Here is a 13,651-nt window from a genome sequence, read left to right on the forward strand (position 1 = left end):
CACTACATAATGATCAAGGGATCAATCCAAGAAGAAGATATAACAATTATAAATATATATGTACCCAACATAGGAGCATCTCAACACATAAGGCAACTGCTAACAGCTATAAAAGAGGAAATTGACAGTAACACAATGATAGTGGGGGACTTTAACACCTCACTTACACCAATGGACAGGTCATCCAGACAGAAAATAAATAAGGAAACACAGCTTTAAATGACACAATAGACTAGATAGATTTAATTGATATTGATAGGACATTCCATCCAAAAACAGCAGATTACACTTTCTTTTCAAGTGCACATGGAACATTCTCCAAGATAGATCACATCTTGGGTCACAAATCAAGCCTCAGTAAATTTAAGAAAATTGAAATCATATCAAGAATCTTTTCCAACCAAAACATTATGAGATTAGAAATCAGTTACAAGGAAAAAACGTAAAAAACACAAACACATGAAGGCTAAACAGTACGTTATTAAATAACCAAGAGATCACTGAAGAAATCAAAGAGGAAATAAAAAACTACCTAGAGACAAATTACAATGAAAACACGACGATCCAAAACCTATGGGATGCAGCAAAAGCAGTTCTAAGAGGGAAGTTTATAGCAATACAAGCCTACCTCCAAAAACAAGAAGAATCTCAAATAAACAGTCTAACCTTATACCTAAAGGAGCTAGAGAAAGAAGAACAAACAAAACCCAAAGTTAGTAGAAGGAAAGAAATCATAAAGATCAGAGCAGAAATAAATGAAATAGAAACAAAGAAAACAATAGCAAAGATCAATAAAACTAAAAGCTGGTTCTTTGAGAAGATAAACAAAATTGATAAACCTTTAGCCAGACTCATCAAGAAAAAGAGGGAGAGGACTCAAATCAATAAAATTAGAAATGAAAAAGGAGAAGTTACAACAGACACCGCAGAAATACAAAGCACCCTAAGAGACTACTACAAGCAACTCTATGCCAATAAAATGGACAACCTGGAAGAAATGGACAAATTCTTAGAAAGGTATAACCTTCCAAGACTGAACCAGGAAGAAATAGAAAATATGAACAGACCAATTGAAACTATGATTAAAAATCTTCCAACAGGGCTTCCCTGGTGGCACAGTGGTTAAGAATCCGCCTGCCAATGCAGGGGACATGGGTTTGAGCCCTGGTCCAGGAAGATCCCACATGCCGCAGAGCATCGAAGCCTGTGCGCCACAGCTACTGAGCCTGCACTCGAGAACCTGCGAGCCACAGCTACTGAAGCCTGCGCGCCTAGAGCCCATGCTCCGCAACAAGAGAAGCCACCGCAATGAGAAGCCCGCTCACTGCAACGAAGAGTAACCCCCGTGGGCTTCCCTGGTGGCGCAGTGGTTGGGAATCTGCCTGCCAATGCAGGGGACGCGGGTTCGAGCCCTGGTCTGGGAAGATCCCACATGCTGTGGAGCAACTAAGCCCGTGAGCCACAACTACTGAGCCTGTGCATCTGGAGCCTGTGCTCTGCAACGGGAGAGGCCGCGACAGTGAGAGGCCTGCGCACTGCGATGAAGAGTAGCCCCCGCTCGCCGCAACTGGAGAAAGCCCTCGCACAGAAACGAAGACCCAACACAGCAAAAAATAAATAAATTAATTAATTAATTTAAAAAAAAAAAAGAGTAACCCTCTCTCACCACAACTAGAGAAAGCCGCTCACAGCAACAAAGACCCAACGCAGCCAAAAATAAATAAATAAATAACAACTTAGGGCTTCCCTGGTGGCGCAGTGGTTGAGAGTCTGCCTGCCGATGCAGGGGACACGGGTTCGTGCCCCGGTCCGGGAGGATCCCACATGCCGCGGAGCGGCTGGGCCCGTGAGCCATGGCCGCTGAGCCTGCGCGTCCGGAGCCTGTGCTCTGCAGTGGGAGAGGCCACAGCGGTGAGAGCCCCGCGTACCGCAAAAAACCAAAAAACCAAAAAAACAACCAACTTAAACCCCCCTCTGGCCTATCCAGCTCCCCCACTGGCTGAACAGGCTGCATCGGCAGTTGTTCCAACTGCCCCCACCATGCCGCCAACATATTCACTCCTTTCACGGCTTCCTGTTTCCCCTACCCATGGGGAGAGAATAGAATTTTCTCTGTTAACCCCTGGGGCACAGGAATCTGGTTTAGTATCACCATCTAAGACCCAACAGGGCACCCAATTTGGACCGGGAGCCACTTACGCAACAGTGCAATTTCCCTTGTGCCGAGGAGGCCTTAATGCAAATGGCCAGCCAGCTGGGTTCCTGTGGATGTGCAATCCGTTCTCTACTTTGGATTTGCTTAACTGGAAAAACCATAACCCTGCTTACCAAGAGGACACCCTCCGTGTGACTGAACTTTTCACCTCCATATTTGCCACTCACCATCCCACTTGGGCGGACATTCACACTCTTATGAATATAATGCTTACTGAGGATGAAAGGAGGATGGTCCTTGACAAGGCTAGCGAGGAAGCGCACCACCTCCACCTAGTGGATCCAAATGGAACTCCAGAAGCAAATCTTTCAGTCCCTATTGCTAACCCTAACTGGGATCCTTATAGTGGGGGCGTGCCACTTCTAGACCATTATAGGAGGTGTGTCTTAGTGGGTCTTCAAAAGGGGGTACCTAGACAAAAGAGGTTAAACAAGGTTCAGGAGATAAAACAAAAACCAAATGAGGATGCAGCAGAGTTCCTAGAAAGGATTTATCAAGCTTATAGGCGCTACACGATGCAGACCCTGAGGCTCCTGAGAATGTAAGGATGATAAATATGACTTTCATTGGGCAAAATGCCCCAGATATAAGGACAAAATTACAGAAGTCAGATGGTGCATTTGGAGTGACCCCTTCTCAATTAGTAGATGTTGCTTTCAAATTATTCAACAACAGGGAACAACGACAGAAGCAACAAAGATGAAAAATTGAAGGCAGCTTCTCTGGCAGCAGCATTGAATTCCCGGAAGGCGAGCAACCTAAAGGAAGGTAAGCCACCGTTGAAGAAGGAACAATGTGCTTATTGCAAGGAGGAAGAGCGTTGGAAAAGAGATTGCCCTAGACTAAAGAAAAAGAAAGAAAATAAAAGAAAGGAGACAGGAGCTGCTCATATGGTAGAAAGAGAGGAACGCTGACATTGAATGAAGAGGCTCAAAGCCTCCCTTGGACTTGAGGCGTCCAATTCTAAAATCCCCACAAGAGCCCTGGGTAACACTGACAGTGGGGAACAAGTTGACTGACTTTCTAATAGATACGGGTGCCACATATTCTGGAAGGACCTTGGAAAAAGAAATGTCCTAAATTAAAGACGGAATGCGCCAAAAAGCAGAGGGACCCTCCGGTGGAGGTTATGGTCACCAGGAAGGAAAGTTCTGAAATAGAATATAGTGACTGATGGGGCCCGGGGCCTCTCGCCATGCTGGCGGCTCCAATGGCTATAGCCCCACAGGAGCCCCGGGTACAATTAACAGTGGAGAATCAACTAGCAGAGTTTTGGCAGATACAGGAGCAAACTACTCGGTTCTAAATTGTAAACTGGCCTCTTTGAGCAAGTCCACGGTGTCAGTAGTGGGACTTTCGGGACAAACTCAGCAACGTCCTCTGCTCTAGCCCCTGGAGTGCAAAATAGGAGAAGAGAAATTGCAACATAATTTCCTGTACGTATCTGACTGTCTAATCCCTCTTTTAGGAAGAGACTTGGGCAAAGTAAATGTGCAAATAACATTTTCACCTGAGAAACAACTTTTGCGTTTAGAAGTGCCACTGGAAAATGCCCTAAGGCTCCATTAGTCGCTCGAGCAGCCAGGAGAGAAAGAAGCTGAGCCTATTCCAGAAAGGATCCAGGAAAAAGTGAGTAAGGCTGTCTGGGCTAACAGGGCACCCAGACGGGCCGGATTCACTGCCCCGATTCCTATCATTGTAAAGACAGGAGTGACTTGTCCAAGGAAAAAACAATATCCTCTTAAAAAGGAAACTATACAGGGACTTTCCTGGTGGTCTAGTGGTTAAGACTCCACGCTCCCAATGCAGGGGATATGGGTTCAATCCCTGATCGGGGAACAAAGATCTCCCATGGTATGGCCAAAAAAAAAAGGAAGCCGTATAAGGAATCCAGCCAGTTCTAGACCGGTTTTTGAAGTACAGACTAATTAGACCTTGCAGATCTCCTTATAACACTCCTATTTTGCCAGTTTAAAAAGGCTCACAAAATGAATACCGATTTGTTCACGATTTATGAGCAATAAATGACATCATTCAAGACATTCATCCCACAGTTCCAAACCCATATACCTTACTTACCACCATACCTGGAAATTATGAATATTTTACTATATGAAACTTGAAAGACACCCTTTCCTGTATTCCAGCAGAGCAAAAAAATCACAATTGTTCTTTGCTTTTGAATGTCAAGACCCAAATTCTTTTTTTTTTGGCTGTGCCACGTGGCTTGCAGGATCTTAATTCCCCAACCAGGGATTGAACCCATGCCCCCTGCAGTGGAAGTGCAGAGTCCTAACCACTGGACTGACAGGGAGTTCCCCAAGACCCAAAGTCTAAAGCAATGAGTCAATACTGCTGGACTGTATGGCCACAATATTTAAAAATTTCCCTACTCTCTTCAATGAGACTTTGACTAAAGATTCATTGGGGTTATTACATCTAGACCAAGGAATTCTCCAACAGTACATGGATGACTTTCTGATAGCCAGTCTGGATGAAAATTATTGCCCTTCTAATACCATCACTGTGTTAAACAATTTAGCATGGCACGGTTACAAAGGATCACAGAAAAAGGCCCAGATTTGCAAACATCAGGTGACTTAATTGGGCTTCCAGTTACAGAAGGGAACTCCGAGCTTAATGGCAAATTGAAACCAAGCCATTTTTAACTTAAAAAATTCCTGAAAATCGAAGACAACTTCGTAGATTTGGGGGAATGGCAGGATTCTGCTGTATTTGGATTCCTAAATTTGGGCTCATTGCAAAACCCTTGCATAATGCTTTACAGGGCACAGATTCTGAGCCATTGGTATGGACTGGCAATTGCCCAAAGGCCTATGAAACGCTCAAAAATAAACTTGTGACAGATCTAGCATCGGGCCTCCCAGACTTAACAAAAGGAGTTTAAATTATATGTCCATGAAGGGCAAGGAGTAGCCCTGGGAGTCCTCAGCCAAAATGCTCGGGGCCACCCCAAGACCTGTAGCCTACTTGTCCAAGCAATTGGATAACACAGCTTCAGGCTGGTCCCCCTGCTTGCAAGCAGTAGTGGCAACATGTGATTTGCTCAAAGAAGAGGAAAAATGTACTCTGGGCCAACCCATAACAATATGTGTGCCACATCAGGTCTTGGTACTTCTAGAACAAAAAGGGGGATGGAGGTCTTGGCTGACTGCAGGAAGGATGGGAAAATACCAGGCCATCCTCCTAGATGACTCAAATGTTCCTATACGAACAGTCAGTTCTTTGAACCTGCCACTTTACTGCCCACTCCTTTGGAGGAGGAAGTTACCCTTGATTGTCTGGAAGTGCAAGAGACTATACTCTAGCTGCCTCTACCTCTCAGATGGTCCTTTAGAAGAGGTTGATTGGGACTTTACTGATGGCAGCAGCTTTGTGAATAACAAAGATGAGTGGGATATGCAGCAGGTAATAGAAGCAGCTGCCTTACCCCCTGACACCTCTGCCCAGAAAGCAGAATTAATAGCCTTAAAACGAGCATTACATTTATCAAAAGGAAAAAGGGCAAATAGCTACACAGATCCAAATATGCATTTATGGTTGTACGAGCCTGTGGGGCTAGATGGAAGGAGAAGGGTTTATTAACCTCAAACAACAAGGACATTAAACGTGCCTCAGAATTTTTAACCTTTATAAAGGCAGTGACTGATCCAGAAGCCACTGCTATTATGCCCTGCCTGGGTCATCAGAAATTGACCTCCTTTGGGAATTCCCTGGCAGTACAGGGCTTAGGGCTCTGCGCTCTCACTGCTGAGGGCCTGGGTTTGATCCCTGGTTGGGGAACTAAAATCCTACAAGCTGCCCAGTGTGGCCAAAATCAGTCAATCAATCAATCAGTCAACCTCCTTCATAGCTCGAGGCAATCAGGCTGCTGCTAAGGCAGCAGAACAGGCAGCCCTAAGTGAATCATTTATTAGCGTTCTACTGCCCCAGTTGCATCTAACCCAGTAGAAACCCCAATATATACCCAAGGACAATCAGAGAGCTGTCGATTGGGTTTTTTTTTGTTTGTGTTTAAAAGGTTGAGTTTTTTAAAAAAATGATATTTTATTTTTGGCTGGGTTGGGTCTTCATTGCTGCGCATTGGCTTTTGTCTACTTGTGGCGAGCGGGGACTACCCTTCGTTGTGGAGCAGGGGCTTCTCATTGCGGTGGCTTCTCTTGTTGTGGAGCAGGGGCTCTAGGCGCACGGACTTCGGTAGTTGTGGCTCGCGGGCTCTAGAGCACAGGCTCAGTAGCTGTGGCGCACGGGCTTAGTTGCTCCACGGCATGTGGAATCTTCCTGGACCAGGGATCAAACCCATGTCCCCTGCATTGGCAGGTAGATTCTTAACCACTGCACCACCAGGGAAGTCCCTCGATTGAGGTTTTGATACCCTAGATCTGACCAAACAATGGAAAGTATGGTAGATGCACTCTAGGGTTCCCTTGGGCACAAGGTCATCAATATAAAGTTTTACAAAAGGCAAAAATGGCTAACCTTCCTTACCTTTGTACTAGATAGACTAGATCAGTTTTTTTGGTGTGATTATTTACTCAATTTCTTTGTCCTAAACATTGGTCTTGAAAGTGTGGCTCTCCACATAGAGGTACTAGCCAAAATTACAAAGCAAGCCCTTAATGACAGCCAACAGAGCTTGACTTTGTTAAACACTGAGGACTCATTAATGTGAAAAGCTGTGCTTCAGAACCAGATGGCCCTAGATATCCTGACTGCCTCACAGCCGGGAACTTGTGCCTTAATTCATACTGAATGTTGTATAATATTTTTATACCCGATGAGTCAGGAAACATAACAACGCTTCTTAATGACATGAAATCTCCCATCCAGACAGTAGATAATTCAGATGCTTATGCCTGTGAAGTTGCTTCCCGAGTCTCCAATTGGTTTTCAAACTTGTTTTCCTGGATCCCACAGGGCCGTCCAATCTATTGTCTCAGGAGTTTTCCAGTTCTTACTTTGTTTTGATGGTTGCAATGGGAATATGTGTTCTAGCTAGAATCATGACTTGTTGCCTGTCGTATTTCTGCAAAACCCCCACCAGGGCTCTTGTCAAACCGCCTGCCAGTTGGCATGAGAATGTTCATTCCTTCCATAAGAAAAACCCCTTCTTGCCGTGCCTGCCCCCGTCCCCGCCCTCCTCTTTCCCCGCCGCCCCTCACCCACCCAGCTTCAGCAAGAAACGGCCAGATGACATTGATGCCCACTTGCCTTTTTCCATTGAAATGGAAGGAATAAATTAACAGTGGGGTTTTTGTTCCAGCTAAATTTATAAAAACTAGTTAAAATAGCCTCCATCAAGCTCTGATCTGTTTTAGCCTCACTCCGACTTGCTTTTCAGATGACTGTTTTTGTTGTTGTTTCTGCTTTGTTGTATCATTGCACCTGGTATTTTTCTCTTTTGAACACTCCCCTCTCTGTAAGCATTCTTCATCCCAGAGAGAAGGTCACAGCTCAATAACCTCAAAAACCACAGAAGCCCATCACGAGACCACCTGATGCCTGCTTTGATGGTCTTCAGATGATCTCTGGATGGAAAAATATGTAGGGCCTGCAGGTACTCTTTCCTTATCTACCACTCTGCTCCTTGAACTATTAATGTAAGACTCCTCACTACCCCCTCCAATGGGGACACACAGTCTTGAGGGCATTAGCCCACTGTGGCCCCGTTTGCGTGGCGAAGCAATAAAGCTGTTCTTTTCTGCTTCACCCAGAACTCTGTCTCTGAGATTCAATTCAGTGCCGGCGTACAGAGGCCAGCTTTCGGCAACAATGACACATCCCCAAATCAGGTCAGGCCTAAATTTTCTTTTAAGATAAGAAAATACGGCATAAATATCAGGACATCAAGTGTTGTTCATGGGCTATTTCTTTAGCACTTTATTTTCTACTCAGGACAATATCAAGCACTTCAACTATTATCACAAAGTTTCTTTTTTGGGGGGCTTCCCTGGTGGCACAGTGGTTGAGAGTCCGCCTGCTGATGCAGGGGACACAGGTTCGTGCCCCTCTTCTGAAACTCTAAAATGAGCAGTTTTCAACTTCTACCCACCCCACTGTTAGGACTGTCACCCAAGACACTAATATATAACCAATTTGATATTTGTGAATTTTTTTTTTTAGTGCTGAAGCGTTAACAGTACATCTGTATGTTACACATTTACTTTTCATAATTGAAAAAAAACCCTGAACGTCAAATATACATGAAAAGGCTTTGACAAGTATAACATACTGCCTCAGCAACTGTAAGGGAGGTCAGTCTTTGCAAAGCTGAAGACAAAATAATTTGGAGACAACGCAGATTGAAATAAGCTCAAGACCTTGAGTACCACAAAGAGAGTGTCATGTCCTCAAATTCTTTCATATCCTAAATTATATCCTTAGTACATTTTGAAAACCCATTGCCACATATCCATGGCCAGAGGTCTTAGAAGCCATTCCTCTCTTTGAGCCCTTAACTACTTTAAAATTCTTTGGTACCAGAGAATCACTAATTGATCAGTTGCTTCTCAAACTACATATGCCCCTTATAGCTAAAGTCCTCCTACAGAAATTGTATATGTGAATTTTCCATAAAACTGAATATCAACCTTGGGCTTCCAATTAAACATAACTTGAACACACATTTATTTTCACTTCCAACTCCACTGAGATCACAGTGAATTCATTTCAAAAGGCAGGGCAGGGACTTCCCTGGTGGTGCAGTGGTTAAGAATCCACCTGCTAATGCAGGGGACACAGGTTCGTGCCCCAGTCAGGGAAGATCCCACATGCGGCGGAGCAGCTAGGCCCGTGAGCCACGGCCGCTGAGCCTGCGCGTCCGGAGCCTGTGCTCCGCAACGGGAGAGGCCACAACGGTGAGAGGCCCACGTACCGCAAAAAAAAAAAAAAAAGTTTTTTTTTTGGGGGCCACACCATGCAGCATGTGGGATGTGGGATCTTAGTTCCTTGACCAGGGATTGAACCTGTGCTCCCTGCATTAGAAGCACGGAGTCTTAAGTAGTGGACCGCAAGGGAAGTCCCTTTTAAAAAAAATTTATTGAAGTATAGTTGATTTACAATGTTGTGTTAATTTCGGTTGTACAGCAAAGTGACTGAGTTATACATATACATATTCTTTTTTCACAAAGGTTTCTGTGCTTTGCTTGTGAGTGGAGCACTCAGAGTACATGTCTGAGATCTGAATCTGTTAATTTTTGAGGAGTGTTTGACTGAAAATAGGCATTTGCTTTCGTTAAAACGGCTAGGGAAAAAAAAGCTAGGATCTGCTGCTTTTATCACCTTTTCTGGGCAGAATTGATTGGCAATGATTACATGCGATCATAAATACATTCCCTAATTTTAAGTGGGCTTTAAAAGCAGATAGTCTGCTCTCACTCTTGTTTGTTTGTTTAACTGTTGCTTGACAACATTAAACAGCAAGCTGGTATGACTATTTTGGACAAAAATGTATCACAAAATTTGTAACCATAACCTTTGCTGTGTCCCAATGTAAATTTATCTTTCTGAGAAAGATGCACACAGATCTTAGAGAAAAGTATTTAAGAATGATTGTTTTAGCCACAATCTATTATTTTTATCCTTAAACCCTGTCCTTCAACAATAATAATAAAATCAATAGCTATTTTGAAAGGAAGACTGTAACTACCACAGGTATAAACAGAATGCAAATGGAATATGAGAGGAGGATTGAATCCCTCTAAATTATAGAAGTGGGGCTGCATTGATAGCAGCAGTCAGAGATAGTAAGAAATTGATGGATGAAGGGGGGCTTACAGTTAGGGAATTTTAGTTTACAGGAGAAGGTAGAGCAAAGGAAGAAATAGATGGCAGAAATTGAGAAGGACTTGAAGAGTCTTAGAAAATTATGTACTGGCGGTTGGCTCTGCTAATTGTATTGCTTTTCTGCCCTCTGTTGATAAAAACAGGGAAGAACAAATTTATTAAACCATATATGGTTCCTTATATCTAGAGGATCAAGGGTCTTATTGAGAAACTGGTAAAACATATAGACTCTCCCCCAGAAAATAATACACATGAACACACAATATTTTGCATATAACATCAGTTGCTTCATGGAATCCTTGCCATCAAACTGTGGGATTATGAAGAACACATTTCTCTTGAGCCAGGTATTTTTCCCCTTTGTTGGTCTCTGTTTATGATCCTGTGTGTATGAGTACACATGAACTCTTCTGTAATATTCAGTTCATTTTAAGGGACCTATTTCTCACATTGTCAATTTCTTTCCATCCTCATATCTCTATGGGTGGTTTATTATTATAAATGCCCCTTCAACTCCTAAGACCCAATTTTGTTCATGTCAATTCCTTGTGCTAATGAATTCTCTCTAGCCCCAGGCAAGACAATCCCCTGACTTTCCTTGGAACACTTTTGCTTTGGTTTGGTTTGCTTTACTTCAGTTAACTTTTTTGTTATGTCTTAAAAAAAAAAATGGAGATATAATTCACATACCATACAATTCACCATTTTAAAGCATAAATTCAGTGGTTTTAAAAATTATATTCATAAGATGTACAACCATCACCACTAACTCCAAAACGTTTTTATTGCCCCCCAAATAAACCCCATATCCATTAGCAGGCACCCTCCAAGTCTTCTCCCCCAGCCCTCTCCCCATTCTCTGGCAATGCTAATTTACTTTCTATCTCTATGGATTTGCCTATGCTGGAAATTTCATAAAAATGGAATCATACACTCTATGGCCTTTTGTGACTGAGTTCTTTCACTGAGGATAATGTCTTCAAATTTCATCTATGTTTTAGCGCGTATCAGTACTTCATCCTTTTTATAGCTGAATACTATCCCATTGTGTGGACATCCGACAACTTATTTATCTGTTTATCAGTTGATGGACATTTGAGTTGTTTCCACTTTTGTCTATTATGAATAATGCTACTATGAACATTCATGTACAAGCTTTTGTGGGAATATATGTTTTCAATTCTCTTAGAATTGCCAAATCATATAGTTGCTCTATGTTTAATGTCTTGAGGAGCTATCAAACTGTTTTCCAGAGTGGCTGCCACATTTTATATTACTAACAGCAATGCATGAGAATGCCAATTTTTCCATATCCCCACCAATACATTTTTTTTTTTTCTTTTTTGGCCATGCCGTGCTGCTTGTGGGATATTAGTTCTCCCATCAGGGATGGGACCCACAGCCTAGGCAGTGAAAGCTCGGAATTCTAACTACTGGACCGCCAGGGAATTCCCCCCACCAATACTTTTAATTGTTAATTTTTTTTTTTTAATTATAGCCATCCTAGCAGTTAGGAAGTTGTATCTCATTGTGGTTTTGACTTATAGTTTCCTAATGATTAATGATGTTGAGCATCTTTTCATGTGCTTATTGGTTATCTGTATATCTTCTTTGGAGAAATGCCTATCAAATCCTTTACCCATTTTAATTGGGTTATTTGTCCGTTTATTTTTTTTTTTTAATATGTTTATATTTGGCTGCGTTGGGTCTTCGTTGCTGCGCGCGGGCTTTCTCTAGTTGCGGCGAGCGGGGGCTGCTCTTCGTTGTGGTGCGCGGGCTTCTCATTGCAGTGGCTTCTCTTGATGCAGAGCACGAGCTCTAGGCGCCCGGGCTTCAGTAATTGTGGCACACAGGCTCAGTAGTTGTGGCGCACGGGCTTAGTTGTTCCGTGGCATGTGGGATCTTCCCAGACCAGGGATCGAACCTGTGTCCCCTGCATTGGCAGGCGGATTCTTAACCACTGCACCACCAGGGAAGCCCCTGTCTGTTTATTGTTGAGTTGTAATAGTTTTTTATATAATTGGGACGCTAGCCCTTATCAGATATATAGCTTGCAAATATTTTCTCCCATTCTGTGAGCTGTCTTTTCACTTTCTAGATAGTGTTTTTTGTAGCACAAAAGTTTTTAATTTTGATGGAATCCAATGTATCAATTTTTTGTTATTATTGTTTGTGCTTTAAGTATCACATTTAAGAAACTGTTGTCTAATTCAAAGTCATGAAGATTTACACCTATGTTTTCTTCTATGAGTTTGAATGGTCTTGGCATCCTTCTTAAAAATCAGCTGACCACATATTCGTTGCGAGAGCTACTATTAAAACAACAACAACAGAAAATAAGTCTTGGTGAGTTTATGGAGAAATTGGAACTCTTGCATGGCTCAGCTGATATGGAAAACTGTACGGACGTTCCTCAAAAAATTTAAAATAGAATTATCATATGGTCCAGCAATCTGACTTCCGGATATATGTGCAAAAGAATTGTAAGCAGGCATGGGATTGAAAGTGACTTTTGCACACCCATGTTCCTAGGACCCCTGTTCACAATAGCCAAAAGGCAAAAGCAACCAACTTGTCCATCAGTGGATGAATGGATAAACAAAATGTACTAAATACATACAATGGGATATTATTCAGCCTTAAAAAGGAAGGAAATCCTGTCACACATTACAACTTGAATGAAATTTGAGGACATTACGCTAAGTGAAGTAATAAGCCAGTCACAAAATGACAAATACTGTATGATTCCACTTATATGTGATATCTAAAATAGTCAAATTCATCGAAACAGAAAGTAGAATGATGGTTGCTCAGAGCTGAGGGAGAAGAAAATAATGACTTGTGGTTTTCAGAGTTTCAGTTTTGCAAGATGCAAAAGTTCTGTGGAACAACAATGTGAGTATACTTAACACTAGCGGACTGTATACTTGGAATGGAATAACAGCGTACTTGAAAATGGTTAAGATGGTATAAAGGAAAAACACTTCTGTGTTTCAATGTTTCGTACTGAACACTTCTGTGACCCGACGTGCAGAGGTTTTCCCACACCAGGCAATACTCCAGTTCTCTGTAGACACCAGCTGGGTGTCCTACAATTCAATTCAGTTCTGACATCGTCTGCCTGGAGTCAACGTCAGATCCTATGGGTTAAGTTCCTGTCTGTCACAGGCCCAGGGGTAGGTCCAGGTAAGTTGGAGATATAAGTACGCAACGCACGAATCACTCAGTTTTACTGCACACAATTAGCACATGACACAGGTGAGTCAAAGTAAGGAAAACAGAGAAGGGAGTAACAAACCACGCCAAGGAGAAGTCCAGGAGGCGTCTCAGCACAAGCAGCATCATCGGTTTGGCAGCTAGTCTCGTGACAAGTGTGTGTAAGAGGTTACTCCTGCTTCAACAGAGCCTCCGCCAGCATCCTGAACAGCTGGATCAGCTCTCAGCAGCGTGCAGTCGGGGCCTCCAGTGAAGGGCCTTCAAGTCACGTGGTTCAGTGGTCTCTTTTTAAGGAGCAACAGTTATGCCCAGGGGAGGGGTCTTTCTCCATCAGTTTCTCCTTCTGTTCCAGTAACATAAATTGCCCGACAAATTTCTTATGTAAAGTAACAGTTCATCACTCTAAGACAGTCC

At 42.9% G+C, this 13,651-nt stretch overlaps 1 protein-coding gene across 1 annotated transcript in view; it reads left to right on the plus strand.

Moving 5' to 3' along the window:
• The first annotated feature begins 2,862 nt into the window (after positions 1-2,862).
• APOBEC1 (apolipoprotein B mRNA editing enzyme catalytic subunit 1) overlaps positions 2,863-13,651 on the plus strand; it is a 35,721-nt gene continuing 24,932 nt past the window's right edge. Inside the window, 1 exon segment of the mRNA XM_007101843.4 lies at positions 2,863-2,983. Within this exon segment, the coding sequence (XP_007101905.2) occupies positions 2,863-2,983 (121 nt within the window).

Source organism: Physeter macrocephalus, chromosome 6 (genome assembly GCF_002837175.3).
Source record: "Physeter macrocephalus isolate SW-GA chromosome 6, ASM283717v5, whole genome shotgun sequence".
In the NCBI taxonomy this organism is placed as follows: domain Eukaryota; kingdom Metazoa; phylum Chordata; class Mammalia; order Artiodactyla; family Physeteridae; genus Physeter; species Physeter macrocephalus.